General features: G+C 42.2%; 1 protein-coding gene across 2 annotated transcripts in view; it reads left to right on the top strand.

Moving 5' to 3' along the window:
- CPNE8 (copine 8) overlaps positions 1 to 25,264 on the top strand; it is a 545,271-nt gene that overhangs the window by 231,406 nt on the left and 288,601 nt on the right. For both annotated transcript variants that reach the window (XM_069764995.1, XM_069764997.1), the window contains exon 4: positions 16,730 to 16,833. In XM_069764995.1, coding sequence (XP_069621096.1) covers positions 16,730 to 16,833 — 104 coding nt within the window. The remainder of the gene's footprint in view (positions 1 to 16,729; positions 16,834 to 25,264) is intronic.

Genomic DNA, 25,264 nt, shown 5'->3' with positions numbered 1-25,264 from the left:
CGTGGACGCCCAGGCCTTTTTGAGTTCCCAAGCTCACCAGTCAATTCCTTTTTTCTCAGAATGTACCCAACTGTTGATTTTGCTACTCCAAGCATGTCTGCTATCTCTCTGATGGATTTTTTCTTTTTTTTCAGCCTCAGGATGTTCTGCTTCACCTCAATTGAGAGTTCCTTTGACCGCATGTTGTCTGCTCACAGCAACAGCTTCCAAATGCAAAACCACACACCTGGAATCCACCCCTGACCTTTTAACTACTTCATTGATTACAGGTTAACGAGGGAGACGCCTTCAGAGTTAATTGCAGCCCTTAGAGTCCATTGTCCAATTACTTTTGGTCCCTTGAAAAAGAGGACGCTATGCATTACAGAGCTATGATTCCTAAACCCTTTCTCCGATTTGGATGTGGAAACTATCATATTGCAGCTGGGAGTGTGCACTTTCAGCCCATATTACATATATAATTTTATTTCTGAACATGTTTTTGTAAACAGCTAAAATAACAAAACTTGTGTCACTGTCCAAATATTTCTGGCCCTAACTGTATGTGTGGAATTGTTTTATTCTTTGTATTTTTTAATTACCGTATATACTCGAGTATAAGCCGTCCCGAGTATAAACCGACCCCCTAATTTTGCCACAAAAAACTGGGAAAACTTATTGACTCGCGTATAAGCCTAGGGTAGGAAATGCAGCAGCTACCGGTGAAATTCAAAAATAAAAATAGATGCTCCATACCGTTCATTATTGCGCCATAAGATGCTCAATATAAAGCTGTGCCACTTATAATGCTGCATACCATTCATTATTGCCCCATAGATGCTCTGTATGAAGCTGTGCCACATACAATGCTCCATACTGTTCATTATTGCCCCATAGATGCTCCATATAAAACTGTGTCATATATAATGCTCCATACTGTTCATTATTGCCCCATAGATGCTCCATATAAAGCTGTGCCATATATAATGCTCCATACTGTTCATTATTGCCCCATAGATTTGCCATATAAAACTCTGCCATATAGTGCTCTGCACCGTTCATTATTGCCCCATAGATGTGCCATATGAAGCTGTGACATATAGTTCTCTGCACCGTTCATTATTGCCCCATAGATGTGCCATAGAAAGCTCTGCCATATAGTGCTCTGCATCGTTCATTATTGCCCCATAGATGTGCCATAGAAAGCTCTGCCATATAGTTCTCTGCACCGTTCATTATTGCCCCATAGATGTGCCATAGAAAGCTCTGCCATATAGTGCTCTGCATCGTTCATTATTGCCCCATAGATGTGCCATAGAAAGCTCTGCCATATAGTGCTCTGCACCATTATGGTCCCATAGATGTGCCATAGAAAGCTCTGCCATATAGTGCTCTGCACCGTTCATTATTGCCCCCATAGATGTGCCATATAATATTGTGCTACCGGTATATATAATGCTGCGGCTGCTGCAATAAAAAAAAAGAATGCCATACTCACCTCTCTTGCTTGCAGCTCCTCAGTGTCCCGTCCCGGCGTCTCTCCGCACTGACTGTTCAGGCAGAGGGCGGCGCGCACACTATACATCATTGTGCCCTCTGACCTGCACAGTCAGAGCCAGAAGACGGGAAGATGGAGCGGCGCCCGGCGTGTGGAACGTGGACAGGTGAATATGTAATACTTACCTGCTCCCGGCGTCCCCCTCCTTCTCCCGGACAGCTGGTCTTCGGGTGCCGCAGCTTCTTCCTCTGTCAGCGGTCACTGGCACCGCTCATTAGAGGAATGAATATGCGGCTCCACCCCTATGGGAGTGGAGTCCATATTCATAAGTTTAATGAGCGGTCCCACGTGACCGCTGAACAGGGGAAGAGCTGCAGCACCGAAGACCGTGGGGCGGGCAGGGGGAGCGTCAGGAGCACCGGGAGCAGGTAAGTATGCCTCAGACCTCTCTCCCCCTCACCCGCCGACCCCACCGCCGACCGTAACTCGAGTATAAGTCGAGAGGGGCACTTTCAGCCCAAAAATTTGGGCTGAAAATCTCGGCTTATACTCAAGTATATATGGTATTTTTATAACAAAAATAAAAAGCATGGAAACAAATAACAGTTGTTCTTTTGTATAACTCTCTATTTAAAATACATAAAAATGATTCATTGTTTTTTGCTCAAATTAAACTAAACAAAATACAATATGTATAGTCTTTATATTATCAAATACAATAAACTGAATAGAGCTAAAGGTACCTTCACACATAACGATATTGTTAACGATATCGTTGCTATTTGTGACGTAGCAATGATATCGTTAATGAAATCGTTCTGTGTGACAGCGACCAACGATCAGGCCCCTGCTGGGAGATCGTTGGTCGCTGAATAAAGTCCAGAACTTTATTTCGTCGCTGGACTCCCTGGAGACATCGCTGGATCGGCGTGTGTGACACCGATCCAGCGATGTCTTCACTGGTAACCAGGGTAAACATCGGGTAACTAAGCGCAGGGCCGCGCTTAGTAACCCGATGTTTACCCTGGTTACCATGCTAAAAGTAAAAAAAAAAAAACACTAGATACTTACCTACAGCCGTCTGTCCTCCAGCGCTGTGCTCTGCACTCCTCCTGTACTGGCTGTCAGCCAGAAAGCAGAGCGGTGACGTCACCGCTCTGCTTTCCGGCTCACAGCCAGTACAGGAGGAGTGCAGAGAAGCAGAGCGCAGCGCTGGAGGACAGACGACTGTAGGTAAGTATCTAGTGTTTGTTTTTTTTTACTTTTAGCATGGTAACCAGGGTAAACATCGGGTTACTAAGCGCGGCCCTGCGCTTAGTTACCCGATGTTTACCCTGGTTACCGGCATCGTTGGTCGCTGGAGAGCGGTCTGTGTGACAGCTCTCCAGCGACCAAACAGCGACGCTGCAGCGATCCGGATCGTTGTCGGTATCGCTGCAGCGTCGCTTAATGTGAAGGGGCCTTAACTAGAAACTAAATGGCTAAACTCAATGGAAAACAACAACCTCCTGTGGTGCGACAGTAATGGCCTTAATTACAGAACAAAAGATGGTGATTAGAGGATGTTAGCTAAAATCCTTCAGGTCATTTGACCTGTCTCTGGTTTCCAAAGTTAGATGTTAAATGACCCCTCTCTGGGACTTCTAGTGTTAAATGGAAGAAATTTGGGACCACCAGAAGTCTTCCTAGACCTGGCCATCCAGCCAAACTGAGCATTTGTGGGAGAAGAGCCTTGGTGAGAGAGGTAAAGAAGAACCCCAAGATCACTGTGGCTGAGCTACAGAGATGCAGTATGGATATGGGAGAAAGTTCCACAAAGTCAACTATCACTGCAGCCCTCCACCAGTCAGGCTTTTATGGCTGAGTGGCCCAACTGAAGCCTCTCTTCAGTGCAAGACATATGAAAGTCCGCATAGAGTTTGCTGAAAAGCACATGAGGGACTCCCAGACGATAAGAAATAAGATTCTCTGGTCTGATGAGACGAAGATAGATCTTTTTGGTGATAATTCTAAGCGGTATGTGTGGAGAAAACCAGGCACTGCTCATCACCTGCCCAATACAATCCCACCAGTGAAACATGGTGGGGGCAGCATCATGCTATGGGGGTGTTTTTTTTTTTTAGCTGCAGGGACAGGACGACTGGTTGTCATTGAAGGAAACATGAATGCAGCCAAGTACAGAGATATCCTGGATGAAAACCTCTTCCAGAGTGCTCTAGACCTCAGACTTGGCCAAAGGTCCACCTTCCAACAAGGCAATGACCCTAAGGACACAGCTAAAATAACAAAGGAGTGGCTTCAGAAGACCTCCATGACCATTCTTGACTGGCCTAGCCAGAGCCCTGACCTAAACCCAATTGAGCATCTCTGGAGAGACCTGAACATGGCTGTCCACCAACGTTCACCATCCAACCTGATGAAACTGGAGAGGATCTGCAAGGAATAATGGCAAACGATCCCCAAATCCAGGTGTGGAAAACTTATTGCATCATTCCCAAGAAGACTCATGGCTGTACTAGCTCAAAAGGGTGCTTCTACTGAATACTGATGACCATGTGATATTTCAGTTTTTCTTTTTAAATACATTTGCAAAAATTACCCCATTTCTGTTTTTATTCAGTCAAGATGGGGTGCAGAGTGTACCTTAATGAGAAAAAAATGAACTTTTTTTGAATTTACCAAATGGCTGCAATGATACAAAGAATGAAAAATTTAAAGCGGTCTGAATACTTTCAGTACCCACTGTATATCTATCAGTGAAACGCAAAGATGAAACTTGGGCATGTGAATGCGGCCTTATAAACAAATCAACTGGCACACATGATAAGCGGATGCCCCTGTGGGGTACATTCAATGGGTAAATTCTCAACCCACTGAAACCACAGCTACAACGTCTTCCTCCACCTCCTGAAACCACAAATTTGCCACAATTACTAGGTTTACTTATGCATAACTGAGAACTGTAATTAGTAATTATGATTTACTTATTAACCCCTTCACGACCATTGACCTATACTGTAGATATGCCATTGGTTGTGTCTCTTCCTTTGATGCGGACTCCGGCGCTGTGCACATATCTTTCTTTGCACATGACAGTTGATCTGGCCAGCTGTCACATGCATTGATGTAGCAGCCACGGATAGATTTGCAATCCACCTGCAGCATTTAACATGCACTAACAGGAAGCTTGTCACAAGACATGCCCAATAAAACCCCTGTCACGTGATTGCAGGGTGCTGATGGGTTGTCATGACAGCTATGGGCAGGGGCGGACACAGACAGCTTGGGCCCCTCTTTTTAAGGCGACAAAGATATATATATACGGTATATATATATATATATACACACACACAAAATAAGCAAAAGAAGGCAGCACTCCAAGTCCTTTTCAAGGTGAAAAAAATGTGAGAATGTGAGCCGAAACGTCGCACAGAGATGTGGGTTGAATAAACGTCACATTTTTTCACCTTGAAAAGGACTTGGAGTGCTGCCTTCTTTTGCTTATTTTGTATACATGTTGGGTAGATGAGTGGACCATTCTACCCAGGAGGCCAGGCACCCACCGGTGAGCATTGTGCTGTTCCAATTTTTCCATAATATATATATAAATATATATATATATATATATATATATATATATATATATATATATATATATATATATATACACACACACACACATACTAAGGGACTGTGCTATACATAAGTGAGTACACTTTATACTAAGGGACTGTGTTAGACATAGTAGTCGATAATAATATCTTCCTCCACATCTCTCTGTTCCTAAATCCTTTATAAATCCCCCTTCCTGCCATCCGAATCCCCCACACCCCTAATTGTCCTCCTCCCCGCGCATCCCATTATTGCCCTCTCCCCCACCCCATGATTGTCTTCTTCACCACCTCCATCATTGCCTCCTCCCCACCCCATCATTGTCCTTTCCACTGCCACCATCATTGCCTTCTCCCTCATCATTACCCATACCACCACCTCCATCATTTCCTCCACCCCCACCACCCCATCATGGTCCTTCCCATCGCCATCATCATTGTCTTCTCCCCCACAAGCCCCATCATTGCCTTCTCCCCCACCACCCCATCATTACCCATTCCACTACCTCCATCATTGAACTGGCTGTATGTCCGCCCATGGCTGTGGCACTGCAGAAGACCCCCACTTTTTCCAAACTACAAAAATATAAAGTAAATTAGTATGATCAGTAAACTGCATAACAAGAAAAAAAAATTCTGGCCTCCACAACATTGCAATAAAATGCAATAACAGGCTATCAAAACATCGTATCTAACCCAAAATTGTATCAATAAAAACGTCAGCTCAGCGCACAAAAAAATAAACCCTCACCAAGCCCATGATTACGAAAAGACATTTTCTGAGACGCTACGGGTCTCAGAAAATGGCGACTTTTTTTCTTTACATTTGGATTTTTTTATACCACTTCAATAAAAATGAACCTATATGTTTTGCATTTGCATACTTGTAATGACCTGGAGAATCATAATGGCAGGTCAGTTTTAGTATTTAGTGAACAAGTTAAAAACAAAAATTGTGAAATTGCACTTTTTTTTTTTGCAATTTCACCGCACTTGAATTTTTTTTCTTCACGTTTTCCAGTACACTATATGGTAAAATATAGTACAATCAATGGTGTCTTTGAAAAGTACATCTCGGCCAGTAAAAAAAACAAGCCCTCATATGGCTATATTGATGAAAAAATAAAAAAGTTATTGCTCTGGGAAAAAGGGGAGAAAAAAAACGAAAACACAAAAAAAGCATAACATTGCCTGGGGATGAAAGGGGTAAAGGAAACCTGTCACTAGTTAATTTTCTCCCTGCAGCATTCGGCGAAGTGCGGGTGCCGTGCAGGTTAATAATGCTATTAACCAGCAGATTAACCCAATATCTGCAGGTTAGTAGCATTTTTTCTGGTATCAAGTTCCCTTTAAGTAAAAAATAACAATTGAATCTCTTTTTAGATTTGAACAGGAATAGGAAAAAATTATTTTACTTCGATCTCTTTGAACCTCTCACACTATAACTTTCATTGCTACAGAATCCTTTACAGGGAGAATAGAATCATTGTGACCTGTTGTGATCCTTTTCCACATTTTTCTTTTTGTATTGTAGCAATCGAGAAATGCATTGATGAGTTTGTATGAGAAGATTGAAAAATGTCCATTTTCTTTCAGAAAAAACACTACTCTGAATACTATGCTCAGGTCATAGACAAGAGTGGTGCTTTTTCTCTGGCTATGTGCACACGTTCAGGATTTTGTTTTTTTTTCGCGTTTTTCGGCAGTTTTCCGCTGCAAAAACGCTTAAAAGGGATTACATTAAGCATCACATCACTTTTAATGCATTCTGCATTTTTTGTGCACATGCTGCGTTTTTTCCGCAAAAAAAACGCATCGCGGAAAAAAACGCAGTATGTTCATTAATGTTGATGATTTTTTGTGGTTTTGCCGCTATATTATATTGGGAAGCTCCGGAAAATACGTGAAAAATCCGCAAAAAAAAAAGCGCAAAAACTGCGAAAAAAGCGCAAGTGGATTTCCTGCGCAGGGAGTTCGGTTTTGCTCAGTAAAATTCTGCAGAAATTTCTGAACGTGTGCACATAGCATCAAAGAAAGCAGTGATATGTTGTTAATCTCATACAATCCATTAAAATACCAAAATATATGCCTTAGAAGAAAAGCTGTTCCTTTTTCAAGTGCAGTCACTCGCCCGATAGCTACAAGTCTGCCAGAGTCTAACAATCTACTATATAAAGCTGAATGTGTGTATGTGTGTGTGTGTGTATGTCCGGGATTGGCATCTGCACCGTCGCAGCTACAGCCACAAAATTTTGCACAGTCACACGTCTGGACTCTGAGAGCGTCATAGGCTACGTTGTGAGGTGAAATTTTAACCCCGCACTTTCCAATTCACCAAACAATTTTGCCCCTATCTACATAATGGGGAAAAAAGTGAAAGGAAAAGTGTTGGAGGCGTCGCAGCTACAGAAACAACATTTTGCACAGTCACACGTCTGGACCCTGAGAGCGTCATAGGCTATGTTGTGAGGTGAAATTTTAACCCCGCGCTTTCCAATTCACCAAACAATTTTGCACCTATCTACATAATGGGGAAAAAGTGAAATGAAAAGTGTTGGAGGCGTCGCAGCTACAGAAACAAAATTTTGCACAGTCACACGTCTGGACCCTGAGAGCGTCATAGGCTATGTTGTGAGGTGAAATTTTAACCCCGCGCGTTCCAATTCACCAAACAATTTTGCCCCTATCTACATAATGGGGAAAAAAGTGAAAGGAAAAGTGTTGGAGGCGTCGCAGCTACAGAAACAAAATTTTGCACAGTCACACGTCTGGACCCTGAGAGCGTCATAGGCTACGTTGTGAGGTGAAATTTTAACCCTGCGCTTTTCAATTCACCAAACAATTTTGCCCCTATCTACATAATGGGGAAAAAGTGAAATGAAAAGTGTTGGAGGCGTCGCAGCTACAGCCACAAAATTTTGCACAGTCACACGTCTGCACCCTGAGAGCGTCATAGGCTATGTTGTGAGGTGAAATTTTAATCCCGCGCTTTCCAATTCACCAAACTATTTTTCCCCTATCTACATAATGGGGAAAAGTGAAAGGAAAAGTGTTGGAGGCAAATTGACAGCTGCCAGATGTGAACAAGGGGGACTTAAAGAATGAGAGCAATGGCGCCAAAGAGTATATACCGATCAGTTGCTAAGGTGGGGCCCCGACACAAGATACTCACCACACATGGGGATAAGAACACACACACACAAAATGCGCCACACACTACCACGTGCTTGAACACATATACCACCCTCAGTACACATTTCACCACACATACACCAACCTCGCCACATAAAAGTCGAAACACAAAAGTCGCTGCTCAAAACTCACCACGCGCAAAACTCGCCACATGCAAAAACTAGGCTCACGCAAAACTCGCCACAAGTGCAAAACTCACCTCATGGAAAACTCGCCACACGCAAAACTTGCACACGCGGAAAAATTGCCACATGCACAAAATTTGCAACACATGCAAAAGTTGCCTCACACAAAACTTGCACATACTCAAAAGGCACCAGACATAAAACTCACCACGCGCAAAACTCGCCATGCGCAAAACTTGCTGCACACAACTTGCTACACTAACCTGTCACATGCAACTCGACACACAAAAAGTTGCTACACGCATGTTGCCACACAAAACTCATCTCACAAAAGTCACTACATGCATGTCGCCACACACAACTCAACACACACAACTTGACAGACGAAACTCGCCCTAAAACACACACAAGTCTGGTATTAGCCTTCAAAAATAAAAATCTGATTAATAAGCAGACAAACTACAAGAGCAACAAATGTACCATATAGGAAATACAGCAGCTGTCAGTCACATGACCTGTCTATTATGTGTATGTGTGAGCTAATATATACTGCCAGGGGGATGGCTTCCTGTTGGCTGGGGATTTATCAGGCTGCCAATTTATCTTACAAATACTGAGGTAAAAATACTGAGCAAATAACGTGTTAACGAGGTCTAATACAGGAGATCACACAGGTATATACTATATACAGGGAAGATGACACACAGATATATACTATATACAGGAGGAGATGACATACAGGTATATACTATATACAGGAGGAGATGACACACAGGTATATTCTATATACAGGAGCAAATTACCTACAGGTATATACTACATACAGGAGGAGATGACATACAGGTATATGCTATATATAGAAGATGACATACAGGTATATACTATATACAGGAGGAGATGACACACAGATATATACTATATACAGGGGAGATGACACACAGGTATATACTATATACAGGAGGAGATGACATACAGGTATATACTATATATAGAAGGAGATGACATACAGGTATATACTATATATAGGAGGAGATGACATACAGGTATATACTATATATAGGAGGAGATGACATACAGGTATATACTATATATAGGAGGAGATGACATACAGGTATATACTATATACAGGGGAGATGACACACAGCAGGTATATACTATATACAGGGGAGATGACATACAGGTATATACTATATACAGGAGATGACATACAGGTGTATACTATATATAAGGGAGATGACAAACATGTATATACTGAGGTGAAAATGAGAGGTGTGAGGTGAAAATGAAAAGGTGTGAGTGCAAAATGAGAGGAGTGAGGGAAAATAGTGTAGTGATCGGAAAATGACAGATGTGAGGTCAAAATGACAAGTGTTAGGCGGGAATGAGAGGAGTGAGGGAGAAAATGAGAGGTGTGAGGGAGAAAATGAGAGATGTGAGGGGGAAAATTAAAGATGTGATTGGGAAAATGAGAGGCGTGATGGGAAAATAAGATAAGTGACGTGCTATAACTAACCACAGATATTTACTATGCCCAGGCAACGCCGGGCTCTTCAGCTAGTTCCCTATAAACATCACCCTGTGGTGTATAAGGTAATCTTCTATTAGGATGGCAGCATTTTCTGAAAATAAAGTGCCGGTAAATTGTGAATACACTGAACTTCCTCTGTATGTTAAAACAGTTTAGGCCTTATATATGAAAATAATTTTAAAGTAAACAGGTCTACAGCTCAAAATTACCCAGTGCTTGCTCTTATTATATTACCACTGCTCCCCTAAGTATGCCTTTTTTCTTAAACTGTCATACCATCAGGCTCTATGAGTCTTTTAATTTAGTTCTCATTTTTATGGTCTTTATAAATTGAGTGTGGTCAATAGGCTTCTCTGGGGTGTGTGTTTAAGCTCCTCTACCTATTACCCTGTGAGTAAAGCCCACTTGGTAAAGACCATTAAAATTAGCTGTAAATAAAAAGAAACCCCAAAAAAGAATGGACACTCGTGCTAAAAAAATAACAATTTTATTGAAAGAACTATATTAAAAGTACATAAATAATACACATAGAAACTAGAGTAAATGGATGCAATAGAAAAACAGAAAGGAGACACTAGTGCCACACACGGATGTAATACTAAACTGAAGAGCAAGATACTCAATTGCTCCTACCACGGGTGTATATATATCTACATATAAGTAGCATACATCATTGATTAGAACAGTGCAAAATATGCGTATAAAAAATTATTATTATGATAGTGCTTAATAACCGGGCAGAAGGTAACAATAATCATATATCAGAAGCTCTCAGATACTTAACAAGTGCAGGGAAATACTGAGTACAAGTCAAAGTACAAATAAAGTGCCTAGTGCAGACTTAGTATGGCAAGTTACCCCCTATAGCTATGCTACCATCAGCACATGAATACAAATATTAAGGGAGAATCCCATATACATAGATGGGTAGAACCTGACTTATGCCTACATAGCAGTAAAGAGAGGCACACAAGAGAAGTACCAACCTGCCGCCGTGTGTGGAAAGAGGGGCCCCGACGCGCGTTTCGCAAATGCTGCTTCCTTGGGGGGATGAGGCGCCCTCTGCTGGATGTCCTTCGAGCGTGGGAAAAAATCAGAAAAGTTCACAGGCTCGAGTTCATATGAGGACAACCAGCAGAGGGCGCCTCACCGCGAATGAAGGTAACTACAGGTCATTGACCTAGTTTCCATTCATTCGCTGGGGTTTTACAGTCAGGAGCATAGCTGCATTATAGCAGAGCTCCTGGCTGTAAAAAAAATTAACCCCTTCAGATGGATTTACAACGTGGGACGTTACAGATCATCGGAAGGTATGTATATTGTTGGTTTATTATTTTTTCTTTGTCACAGAGCGAGGGTCTTCAGCCAGTGGATTGAGCGTACAATAAAATATTACAACAAACGGTGTGTTTATTTCATTAAAATGACAATACCATTGTGTTGACATGTATGATCGTACTTAACATAGTCAGGGGCAATGTCCTATATTTACCCAAGTAAATACTTTGTGCCAAATTACTAGGTCTGAAACTACGCAGAGGAGCCCACCCCTGTACCTAATGATTGCACCCTTTTGGTTTTTCTTTTTGTTGTAATGCGAGACATTAACATGTACAGTGGGGCAAAAAAGGTGTTTAGTCAGTCAGCAATAGTGCAAGTTCCACCACTTAAAAAGATGAGAGGCGTCTGTAATTTACATCATAGGTAGACCTCAACTATGGGAGACAAACTGAGAAAAAAAAATCCAGAAAATCACATTGTCTGTTTTTTTAACATTTTATTTGCATATTATGGTGGAAAATAAGTATTTGGTCAGAAACAAAATTTCATCTCAATACTTTGTAATATATCCTTTGTTGGCAATGACAGAGGTCAAACGTTTTCTGTAAGTCTTCACAAGGTTGCCACACACTGTTGTTGGTATGTTGGCCCATTCCTCCATGCAGATCTCCTCTAGAGCAGTGATGTTTTTGGCTTTTCGCTTGGCAACACGGACTTTCAACTCCCTCCAAAGGTTTTCTATAGGGTTGAGATCTGGAGACTGGCTAGGCCACTCCAGGACCTTGAAATGCTTCTTACGAAGCCACTCCTTCGTTGCCCTGGCGGTGTGCTTTGGATCATTGTCATGTTGAAAGACCCAGCCACGTTTCATCTTCAATGCCCTTGCGGATGGAAGGAGGTTTGCACTCAAAATCTCATGATACATGGCCCCATTCATTCTTTCATGTACGCGGATCAGTCGTCCTGGCCCCTTTGCAGAGAAACAGCCCCAAAGCATGATGTTTCCACCACCATGCTTTACAGTAGGTATGGTGTTTGATGGATGCAACTCAGTATTCTTTTTCCTCCAAACACAACAAGTTGTGTTTCTACCAAACAGTTCCAGTTTGGTTTCATCAGACCATAGGACATTCTCCCAAAACTCCTCTGGATCATCCAAATGCTCTCTAGCAAACTTCAGACGGGCCCGGACATGTACTGGCTTAAGCAGTGGGACACGTCTGGCATTGCAGGATCTGAGTCCATGGTGGCGTAGTGTGTTACTTATGGTAGGCCTTGTTACATTGGTCCCAGCTCTCTGCAGTTCATTCACTAAGTCCCCCCGCGTGGTTCTGGGATTTTTGCTCACCGTTCTTGTGATCATTCTGATCCCACGGGGTGGGATTTTGCGTGGAGGCCCAGATCGAGGGAGATTATCAGTGGTCTTGTATGTCTTCCATTTTCTAATTATTGCTCCCACTGTTGATTTCTTCACTCCAAGCTGGTTGGCTATTGCAGATTCAGTCTTCCCAGCCTGGTGCAGGGCTACAATTTTGTTTCTGGTGTCCTTTGACAGCTCTTTGGTCTTCACCATAGTGGAGTTTGGAGTCAGACTGTTTGAGGGTGTGCACAGGTGTCTTTTTATACTGATAACAAGTTTAAACAGGTGCCATTACTACAGGTAATGAGTGGAGGAAAGAGGAGACTCTTAAAGAAGAAGTTACAGTTCTGTGAGAGCCAGAAATCTTGATTGTTTGTTTCTGACCAAATACTTATTTTCCACCATAATATGCAAATAAAATGTTAAAAAAACAGACAATGTGATTTTCTGGATTTTTTTTTCTCAGTTTGTCTCCCATAGTTGAGGTCTACCTATGATGTAAATTACAGACGCCTCTCATCTTTTTAAGTGGTGGAACTTGCACTATTGCTGACTGACTAAATACTTTTTTGCCCCACTGTATATATATACCGTATATACTCGAGTATAAGCCGAGATTTTCAGCCCAAATTTTTGGGCTGAAAGTGCCCCTCTTGGCTTATACTCGAGTCACGGTGGGCGGCAGGGTCGGCGGCTGAGGGGGAGAGGGTGCTGCGCTGAGGCATACTCACCTAGTCCCGGCGCTCCTGATGCTGCCCCTGCCCGTCACACTGTCTCCGGGTGCCGCAGCTCTTCCCCTCTTCAGCGGTCACGTGGGACTGCTCATTAAAGAAATGAATATGGACTCCACTCCCATAGGGGTGGAGCCACATATTCATTCCTCTGAGCGGTGCCAGTGACCGCTGACAGGAAGAGCTGCGGCACCGAAGACAGTGTGACAGGCAGGGGCAGCGTCAGGAGCGCCGGGACCAGGTGAGTATTTTATATTCACCTGTCCGCGTTCCACCCGCCAGGCGCCGCTCTGTCTTCGCGTCTTTTTGCACTGACTGCTCAGGTCAGAGGGCGCGATGACGCATATAGTGTGCGCAGCGCCCTCTGCCTTAACAGTCAGTGCGGAGAGACGTCGGGACTAGACGCCGGGAGCTGCAAGCAAGAGAGGTGAGTATGGCATTTTTTTATTTTTTATTACTGCAGCAGCAGCAATGGCACAGCTTTATACCAAGCATCTATGGGGCAATAATGAACGGTGCAGAGCACTATATGGCACAGCTATGGGGCAATAAGGAAAAGTGCAGAGCACTATATGGCACAGCTATGGGGCAATAATGAACGGTGCAGAGCACTATATTTCACAGCTATTGGGCAAGAATGAACGGTGCAGAGCACTATATGGCAGAGCTATGGGGCAATAATGATCGGTGCAGAGCACTATATGGCACAGCTATGGGGCCATAATGAACGGTGCAGAGCACTATATGGCACAGCTATGGGGCAAGAATGAACGGTGCAGAGCACTATATGGCACAGCTATGGGGCAATAATGAACGGTGCAGAGCACTATATGGCACAGCTATGGGGCCATAATGAACGGTATGGAGCATCTATTTTTATTTTTGAAATTCACCGGTAGCTGCTGCATTTTCCACCCTAGGCTTATACTCGAGTCAATAAGTTTTCCCAGTTTTTTGTGGCAAAATTAGGGGGGTCGGCTTATACTCGGGTCGGCTTATACTCTAGTATATACGGTATATATATATATATATACACCTATTCTATGTGTACACATTTATTCCACCTATTCTATTGTAAGCTGTCAGTGTGATTTTACTGTACTCCGCACTGAATTGCCGGCTTTTCTCTCTAACACCGCTGCGTATTTCTCGCAAGTCACACTGCTGGTCCGTGTGTAATCCGTATTTTTTGGGCCCCCATAGACTTGCATTGGCGATTTTTTTGCGCAATACGGTGACAAACGCAGCATGCTGCGATTTTCTATGGCTGTAGAAGACCGTATAATACGGATCAGTAAAATACGGCAGATAGGAGCAGGGGCATAGAGAATAATTGGGCCGTGTGTAATGCGTGTTTTACGGACGTATTTAATGCGCTCATACGTCCGTAAATCTCGCTAGTGTGAGGCCGGCCTTAGAATCGGGCCACCATCTAGTAGTGAATATTTTCCCAGAAAACTATACATTAATGTGCTCACCTCTACCCTGCTGTACAACATGCTGCGTGCAGATTGGAGTATACTTTATGGTGACAGGTTCCCTGTAAACAAAGCAAAATGTTCATTCTAAGTTTTGGAGATTATGATGAAGATGCATAGTAAATGAATGTTTGGTTGAAAGTTGGAACTACCGAAAGTATTATGTAAAATACTTTACTGAAAGCTAAAATGCCATTATTTTACATTTCTTATTTTGGGTCTCAGGTACTATATTACTCAGGTACTGTATTACTTTCTTATATATAATGTGTGCAAAATGTAAAGCGCTGTGGAATATGTTAGCGCTATATAAAAAATAAAGATTATTATTATTATATAACAGCTTGCAGCATAAATTTTTGCTGTTTAAATAAATCCAAATTTGACTTCGACTTTGTGTTTCTTTTTTTCTTGGTTTGAAAATTTGCTGTTTAACTGGGGTTTCCATCAGTTTAAAATGTTTAAATATTTTGCATCTGAATAAAATATGAGTGCACCTATATTTCAAATACCATGTTAATCGAGTACTGATAGGTTTATGGTCCCATTCACAAACCACTTGCTACCGTGGCAGCTAATTAATGGCTGTACTGGTGACATTAATGAAGTTAGACCAAGACTGCTGCAGCCAGTGAATGGCTACATCCCTGGAGTGACATTAGCAGAGATCAGTGGGGAGTAGTAAACTGTTGCAGGGCAATGAGGGATTTGAAAAGTAGGTGTAATCTTTTTTGTTATCTTAACACAAGTACAGTTGATTAAAGGTACCGTCACACTAAGCGACGCTGCAGCGATACCGACAACGATCCGGATCGCTGCAGCGTCGCTGTTTGGTCGCTGGAGAGCTATCACACAGACAGCTCTCCAGCGACCAACTATGCCGGTAACCAGGGTAAACACCGGGTTACTAAGCGCAGGGCCGAGCTTAGTAACCCGATGTTTACCCTGGTTACCAGCGTAAAAGTAAAAAACAAACAAACACTACATACTTACCTTCCGCTGTATGTCCCTCGGCGCTCTGCTTCTCTGCCCTGTGTAAGCACAGCAGCCGGAAAGCACAGCGGTGACGTCACCGCTCTGCTTTCTGGCCGCTGTGCTTACACAGGGCAGAGAAGCAGAGCGCCAAGGGACAGACAGCGGAAGGTAAGTATGTAGTGTTTGTTTTTTTTTTTTTACTTTTACGCTGGTAACCAGGGTAAACATCGGGTTACTAAGCACGGCCCTGCGCTTAGAAACCCGATGTTTACCCTGGTTACCAGCGAAGACATCGCTGAATCGGCGTCACACACGCCGATTCAGCGATGTCAGCAGGAAGTCCAGCGACGAAATAAAGTGCTGGACTTTCTGCAGCGACCAACGACATCACAGCAGGATTCTGATCGCTGCTGTGTGTCAAACTGAATGATATCGCTAGCCAGGACGCTGCAACGTCACGGATCGCTAGCGATATCGTTTAGTGTGACGGTACCTTAAGGGTATGTGCACACATCCGGAATGCATGCAGAATTTTCCTGAGATAAACCTGAGGTTTTCCGCAGGAATTCTGCATGCGTATTTTTTGCGCTTTTTTTGCGGATTTTATGCAGATTTTTTGCTTTTTTTTCCAGACACTCCAAATGCCATAATATAATGGGAAATCCGCATAAAATCCGCAAAAATAATGAACATGATGCTTATTTTCCTGCAATGCATTTTTTTTGCGGAAAAAAACGCATCATGTGCACAAAAAATGCAGAATGCATTCTAAATGATAGGATGCATATGTATGCGTTTTTATGCGTTTTTATAGCGTTTTTATCACGAAAAACGCGCAGAAAACGCAAAAATTCCTGAATGTGTGCACATACCCTTAAGCATTTTTATGCTGCTGGAAAACTCCTTTTTTTCTCAGTTGGTAACACTGGAATGCTCCTGATTAATTTTTCGTTTATGTTTTTACGTTATAGTATGGCAGGACAGAAGTGATCGACAACACCTTACACCCGGACTTTGTAAAAAAATTTATAATGGATTATTTCTTTGAGGAAAGACAAAATCTACGATTTGATTTGTAAGTTTTTTTTTAAATAACTTTGTGTTTATTCATCAGCTTTTGTTTACTGTATGCTTGGGCTGCACCAACTATTGTATCTAAAAATTGCCAAAAATAACATTTACTGCAGCACAATTTGTAGGAAATGTTAACAGAACGTGAGATTTTCATGAATTACGAGTTAGTGGTTAGTGTTGTCCTACATACTGTAATCTTACAAACCAAAAAGTTTTGTTGCTCAGTTAAATTTTTATAAATTTTAAACATAAAAGTGTGGGTCAATTATTATTCAACCCCTAGGTTTAATATTTTGTGGAATAACCTTTGTTTGCAATTACAGCTAATAATTGTCTTTTTAAGACCTGATCAAAAAATGATCCCTGTCCCCAACCCCCTCCCACCCCCTGTGCGCCCCCCCGCTGTTAATAGAATACTTACCTGGCTCCCTCGCTGTGTCCTCTCCTTGCCGCAGCTTCTCCTGTATGAGCGGTCACGTGCTGCCGCCCATTACAGTGATGAATATGCGGCTCCACCCCTATGGGAGGTGGAGCCGCATATTCACTGTGATAGGCAGCACCAAGTGACCGCTCATACAGGAGAAGCTGCTGCGAGGACAGGAAGCAGAGAGGGAGCCGGGTAAGTATTTTAGGGAGGCGCACAGGGGGTGGGAGGGGGTTGGGGACAGGGATTTAAAAAAAAAAATAAAATAAAGTGTAATAGGAGAAAATATGCATACAATTTGTGGTCCAATTCCTCCTGAGTACACCGATACACCGTATGTGGTAGAAAACTACTGTTTGGCTGCATGATAGGGCTTGGAAAGAAATTAGCGCTATTTAAGTTTTGTAGCACCATTTTGGCTGGAATAGATTGCAGGTATCATGTAACAGTTGAAGAGCCCCTGACATGCCAAAACTGCAGAAACCCCTACAAGTGACCTCGTTTTGGAAACTACACCTCTCAAGGAATTCATCTAGGAGTGTAGAGGGCATTTTTATCCCTTATGCTATTCACAGAATTGTATAACATTGGGTTGAGTAAATGGAAATATTCTATTTTTTCCACTAAAATGTGGTTTGAGCCCCAAAGTTTTAATTTTCAAAAGGGATAATTGAAGAAAACAAACTGTACAATTTGTTAGTCAATTTCTCCTGAGCACTCCAATAAATGGCGGAAAACTTCTTTTGAGGCACAGTGGAAAGCTCAGAAGGGAAGGAGCGCCAGATTGGAGTACAGATTTTGCTGGAATGGTTTGGCCGTGCACTGTCACATTGGAACACATTGGAAGAGCCCTCGAGGTGCCAGAACAGCAGAACCCATCCACTAGTGATCCCATATAACAAATTACACCTCTCAATGAATTTATCCAAGAGTTCGGTGAGCATATTGACACCACATGTGCCTCATTCCATTTTATACTATTGGGAGGTGAAGAAAGAATAATTACATTTTTACCACTAAAATGATGTTTTAGCCCTAAGTTTTTAAGTTTTAAAAGGGATAATAGGAAAAAATGAACATACTTTTGTTGTGCAATTTCTCCTGAGTCCACCAATACCCTACATGCAATTAGGAACTACTTTTCAGACACAGTCAAAAGCTCATAAGGGAAGGAGTGCCATATTATAATTTTGCTGGAATGGTCTGCGGGTGCAATGTCATGTTGGCAGAGTCACTAAGGTGCAATAGCAGCAGATCCCCCATAAGTAACACCATTTTACAAACTACACTTCTCAATGAAATAATTTAATCGTTATTTAATGTTTCCTATTAAAAAAAAAAAAGCAAACATCCTACTCCCCTTTCTGCACGCCCTGATGCATCTCGTTCCGGCGCCACCAGCTCTTCCTGATGGGCGATTAAGTGACTCAGCCCATTAAGGTAATGAATATTCACTCAAAGCCTATAGGAGTGGAGAGATGTGCATATTCATTACCTTAATGAGCAGGGCCTCGTGATTGCTCACCCAGAAATGCTGCTGGCATCGGAACCTACGAGATGCAGCGAGGGCGCACAGGAAGGTGAGTAGGATGTCTTCTGGAAGCCTGCGGCTGCGGATGTCACTGTGTGCAGCGGGCACAGTAACAGCCGCAGCCGACGACTCCTGTCTCTGTGGCTAGCCGCTCCCCGTCCCCCACTGGCCTCCTGGGACATTTGACCCATGTATAAGCCGAGTGGGGTGTTTTCAGCACAAAAAATTGCACGAGTAACTACTGTATTTAAAAAAAAAAAAAAAAAAAGAAAAAGAAAAAAGGAGACTTGTATTGTAATGTCCACGCTGCTCCTTGAAACACTGGAACTGCTGGCATGTCACTTTTAAAACACAATAACAGTCTCAAAATTAAGATCTTTTTAACATATGGTACACATAGAACAAGTTCAGTCGGAGGTCATGTCCTTATTTTCATGGCACTGCTGCAGTGTCCACATCTCTATAGCTTGTCGCAAGTGCGTGCATCGTCTCCGTCCTTGCCATTTCATGGCACTTTGCATTAATCCAAAATTAATACCTCGTCAGTGCAAAGTGGACATCTGGTGGGCTCGTTAAAGGGTCGACATTGACTCTTAGGATGGCTACTTCCAATAGGTGGCACTAGAGTTCTAGTCCTCTTCCTCTCTGAAGAGACAATTTGCATATTTCCCACAGGAGCATTGCGGCTTTATGTCTCCTTACCTCGACATGCTTATCATGTCACTCTCCGCAAGGAGAAACAATACTTCTTGGATCCCGGTCAGACGCCTCTCAATCAGCCAAACCAGATCTCCACTTTGCACTGACTAGGGGCAGTACCCCGAAACACAGTGTCTGCAAATTGAGATTCTGGTTTGGCTATTATCCTAAGGCATGTGACAAGGCTCGTTAAAGGGTCGACATTGACTGTTAGGATTGCTACTTCCAATAGGTGGCACTAGAGTTCTAGTCCTCTTCCTCTCTGAAGAGACAATTTGCATCAATTCAGGGGTAAAATCTTCAGTGTAAAGACTTAAGAAATAAATATTGAAATTTTGGTTATTCCTAAAGTCTTGCTTGAAGTCAAGCAAGCAAAATGGGAAAATGAGATTTTGATACTAGACGAATAGATTGATGTAGTTGGTATTTTACATTCATTTGTTCATACTATGCTTACATTTTAGGAGAGATATGAAAGCAAGTGTGACAAGCAATATCGGGGATGGGGGTGGCGGGGAAAATGAAAACATATGGATGGAATTACAAAGAAATAGAAAAAGTACGGTAATTTTTTAGTGTAACCTATAGACCTCCCCCAACATCACAAGTGCATAATCAGATGATCTGGGCTGCACAGGCTTATATTTTTTGTTGGAAGAGATAAGTAGAAACCTGGGCAGTGGGGAGGCTGTGGACATAGTATTTTTGGACTTTGCAAAGACATTTCACACCAGAGGTGTCAAACTGCAATCCTCAAGGGCTGCAAACAGATCATGTTTTCAGGATTTCCTTGTACTGCACAGGTGATAATTTAATCACCTACACACATCATGATTACAGCACTTTGTGCAAAGCTAAGGAAATCTCGAAAACACGCATGGTTTGCGGCCCTCGAGGAATGCAGTTTGACACCCCTGTTTCACACTGCCCTGCCTAATGAGCAATGTAAGCTCTTGTAGACTTAGAAAGTAAGGTTCCAAACTGGTCTCAAAGATCCCAAGAAGAGTTGTGTATAGCTGCTACCCTGAGAGGACTCAGTTATTACTTCCCAACCTTAAGGTGGTTCACTTCTGGCTCTCTTTTTATTAAATATATTAATAATATAAATTATTAATTGTGTTTAATTAGAATTAATAGTGTATTTTCTATTTTTGCAGCTGACACCAAGCTATTTAGTGTACTGCAGTTTATGGAGGATATCATAAATTGCTAACTGACTTGGGCAAACTGATGGTTTGGGCATCCGCTTGGCAGATGAGATTCAATGTGGAGATATATGAAGTTATCTATATGTGTGCTAAAAATCTGAGAGCACCATATGTTCTAGGGGAAGTAAATCTAGGAGAGTCACTTGTAGAAAAGGATCTGTGTGTTCTTGTAGATTACATATCAAATAACAGCATGCAATATCAATCAGCATCTTCTAAGGGGAGTAGAATATTGCTGTTTATTAAACCGAAAAGAAAATAACCCAAACGTATGGTCTAAAAAGAAAGGTATAAGGACTGATGGCTTTAAATAAAATTACCTTTATTGAACAAGAATGGTAAACGGTAGTACTATAGCAAAAAATGTGCCTGTGGATGGAATATAAAATCAATAATAAAAACATACAGTGATGGAAAAAACAGCAGACCAAACAGGAGGTTAATGATATTTAACACATTTGACTCTTTCATGAAGGACTCCGTTCCGAAACGTGCATCGGGGTGTGCGCTGTATTTGGACTGGCAGACCTTAAAGCTATATGCCCTCTCTATTTCTCCTGAGCTGTTTTTCATTGCACTTAAAGGTGTATGCCCCCTTTATTTCTCTTGTGCTATTTTGCATTGCACTTTAACACCTGACTCTTCATCTACATTTTACACTGTGGTTGCACCGCCAATAAGTACATATTTAAAAAAAAGTATGCCCTTTTCCATGCACAGCCACAGATTTATTATATATTATTTTATGGCACAAGACTGTACTTATTACGGTAGCTTTTTTATGGTACTTGTCCTTGGTGCATACGACTTTATTCTAGTATTTTGTATTTTTTATTTAGGTTTTATTCTTCTAGCTATACATCTTATTCTGGGTGAATAGTAGGGGCTATATGTACTTGAAAAACATTCATGTACATATATACGTATTTTTTGACAGTAAACATCCTTTCATTAAGATATTTTATCTATGTATATATATATATATATATATATATATATATATATATATATATATATATATATATATATATATATATATATATATATATATATATATATATACGGTGTGTGTGTATATATATATATATATATATATATATATATATATATACACACAATGCCTACAAGTAGTATTCAGCCCCCTGCAGATTTAGCAGGTTTAATAAGATGCAAATACGTTAGAGCCTTCAAACTTCAAACAAGAGCAGGATTTATTAACAGATGCATAAATCTTACAAACCAAAAAGTTTTGTTGCTCAGTTAAATTTTTATAAATTTTAAACATAAAAGTGTGGGTCAATTATTATTCAACCCCTAGGTTTAATATTTTGTGGAATAACCTTTGGTTTGCAATTACAGCTAATAATCGTCTTTTATAAGACCTGATCAGGCCGGCACAGGTCTCTGGAGTTATCTTGGCCCACTCCTCCATGCAGATCTTCTCCAAGTTATCTAGGTTCTTTGGGTGTCTCATGTGGACTTTAATCTTGAGCTCCTTCCACAAGTTTTCAATTGGGTTAAGGTCAGGAGACTGACTAGGCCACTGCAACACCTTGATTTTTTGCCTCTTGAACCAGGCCTTGGCTTTCTTGGCTGTGTGCTTTGGGTCGTTGTCTTGTTGGAAGATGAAATGACGACCCATCTTAAGATCCTTGATGGAGGAGCGGAGGTTCTTGGCCAAAATCTCCAGGTAGGCTGTGCTATCCATCTTCCCATGGATGGCCAGGCCCCTTGGCTGAGAAACAGCCCCACAGCATGATGCTGCCATCACCATGCTTGACTGTAGGGATGGTATTCTTGGGGTCGTATGCAATGCCATCCAGTCTCCAAACGTCACGTGTGTGGTTGGCACCAAAGATCTTGATCTTGGTCTCATCAGACCAGAGAACCTTGAACCAGTCAGTCTCAGAGTCCTCCAAGTGATCATGAGCAAACTGTAGACGAGCCTTGACATGACGCTTTGAAAGTAAAGGTACCTTACGGGCTCGTCTGGAACGGAGACCATTGCGGTGGAGTACATTACTTATGGTATTGACTGAAACCAATGTCCCCACTGCCATGAGATCTTCCCGGAGCTCCTTCCTTGTTGTCCTTGGGTTAGCCTTGACTCTTCGGACAAGCCTGGCCTCGGCACGGGAGGAAACTTTCAAAGGCTGTCCAGGCCGTGGAAGGCTAACAGTAGTTCCATAAGCCTTCCACTTCCGGATGATGCTCCCAACAGTGGAGACAGGTATGCCCAACTCCTTGGAAAGGGTTTTGTACCCCTTGCCAGCCTTGTGACCCTCCACGATCTTGTCTCTGATGGCCTTGGAATGCTCCTTTGTCTTTCCCATGTTGACCATGTATGAGTGCTGTTCACAAGTTTGGGGAGGGTCTTAAATAGTCAGAAAAGGCTGGAAAAAGAGATAATTAATCCAAAAATGTGAAGCTCATTGTTCTTTGTGCCTGAACTACTTCTTAATACTTTAGGGGAACCAAACAGAATTCTGGTGGGTTGAGGGGTTGAATAATAAATGACCCTCTGAAAAGACTTTTCACAATTTAAAAAAAAAAATAAACCAAGAAACAACATTCTTTTTTGCTGCAGTGCATTTCACACTTCCAGGCTGATCTACAGTCCAAATGTCACAATGCCAAGTTAATTCCAAATGTGTAAACCTGCTAAATCTGCAGGGGGTTGAATACTACTTGTTGGCACTGTATATATGTATATATATATATATGTGTATATATATATATATATATATATATATATATATATATATGTATATATATACACTGCTCAAAAAATAAAGGGAACACTTAAACAACAGGATATAACTCCAAGTAAATCAATCCAATTTCACATCCTGTTGTGCAAACGGAATGGACAACAGATGGAAATTACTGGCAATTATCCAGACTTCCCCCTATAAAGGAGTGGTTCTGCAGGTGGGGACCAAAGACCACATCTTAGTACCAATGCTTCTGGCTGATGTTTTGGTCACTTTTGAATGATTGTTGTGCTTTCACACTTGTGGTAGCATGGGACGGACTCCACAGCCTACACAAGTGGCTTAGGTAGTGCAGCTTTTCCAGGATGGCAAATCAATGCGAGCTGTGGAAAGAAAGTTTGATGTGTCTGTCAGCATAGTGTCCAGAGGCTGGAGGTGCTATCAGGAGACAGGCCAGTACACCAGGAGATGTGGAGCGGGCTGTAGGAGAGCAACAACCCAGCAGCAGGACTGCTACCTCAGCCTTTGTGCAAGGAGGAACAGGAGGAGCACTGCCAGAGCCCTGCAAAATGACCTCCAGCAGGCCACAAATGTGCATGTGTTTGCACAAATGGTTAGAAACTGACTCCATGAGGATGGTCTGAGTGCCCGACATCCAAAGATGGGAGGTTGTGCTCACAGCCCAACACCATGAAGGACACTTGGCATTTGCCACAGAACACCAGGATTGGCAAATTTGCCACTGGCGCCCTGTGCTCTTCACAGGTAAAAGCAGGTTCACACTGAGCAGATGTGACAGAGTCTGAAGATGCCGTGGAGAGCGATCTGCTGCCTGCAACATCCTTCAGCATGATCGGTTTGGCGGTGCATCAGTAATGGTGTGGGGTGGCATTTCTTTGGAGGGCCGCACAGCCCTCCATGTGCTTGTCAGAGATAGCCTGACTGCCATTAGGTAACAAGATGAGGTCCTCAGACCCCTTTGTGAGACCATATGCTGGAGCGGTTGGCCTTGGGTTCCTCCTAATGCAGGACAGTGCCAGACGTCATGTGGCTGGAGTGTGTCAGCGGTTTATGCAAGATGAAGGCATTGAAGCTATGGTCTGGCCCGCCCATTCCCCAGACCTGTATCCGATTGAGCACATCTGGAACATGTCTCGCACCCTCCACCAACATCACATTGCACCACAGACTGTTCAGGAGTTGGCGGATACTTTAGTCCAGGTCTGGGAGGAGATCCCTCAGGAGACCATCCACCACCTCATGAGGAGCATGCCCAGGCATTTTAGGGAGGTCATACAGGCACGTGGAGGCCACACACACACACACACACACACACACACACACACACACACACACACACACACACACACACACACACACACTACTGAGCATCATTTCCTTGTTTTGAGTCATTTCCACTGAGGTTGGATCAGCCTGTAATTTGATTTTCCACTTTGATTTTGAGTATCGTTCCAAATCCAGGCCTCTATTGGTTAATAAATTTGATTTCCATTGATGATTTTTGTTTGATTTTGTTGTCAGCACATGCAACTTTGTACAGAACAAAGTATTCAATGAGAATATATCATTGATTCAGATATAGGATGTGTTATTTGAGTGTTCCCTTTATTTTCTTGAGCAGTGTATATACTCGTATACTGTGTGCAGAATTATTAGGCAAGTTGTATTTTAGAGGATTACTTTTATTATTGATCAACAACTATGTTCTCAATCAACCCAAAAGACTCATAAATATCAAAGCTTAATATTTTTGGAAGTTGGAGTGTTTTTTTTTTTTTAGATTTGGCTATCTTAGGAGGATATCTGTTTATGCAGGTAACTATTACTGTGCAGAA

Source organism: Ranitomeya imitator, chromosome 4, assembly GCF_032444005.1.
Source record: "Ranitomeya imitator isolate aRanImi1 chromosome 4, aRanImi1.pri, whole genome shotgun sequence".
Lineage (NCBI taxonomy): Eukaryota > Metazoa > Chordata > Amphibia > Anura > Dendrobatidae > Ranitomeya > Ranitomeya imitator.
This window is presented reverse-complemented; position numbering and strand designations above follow the sequence as displayed.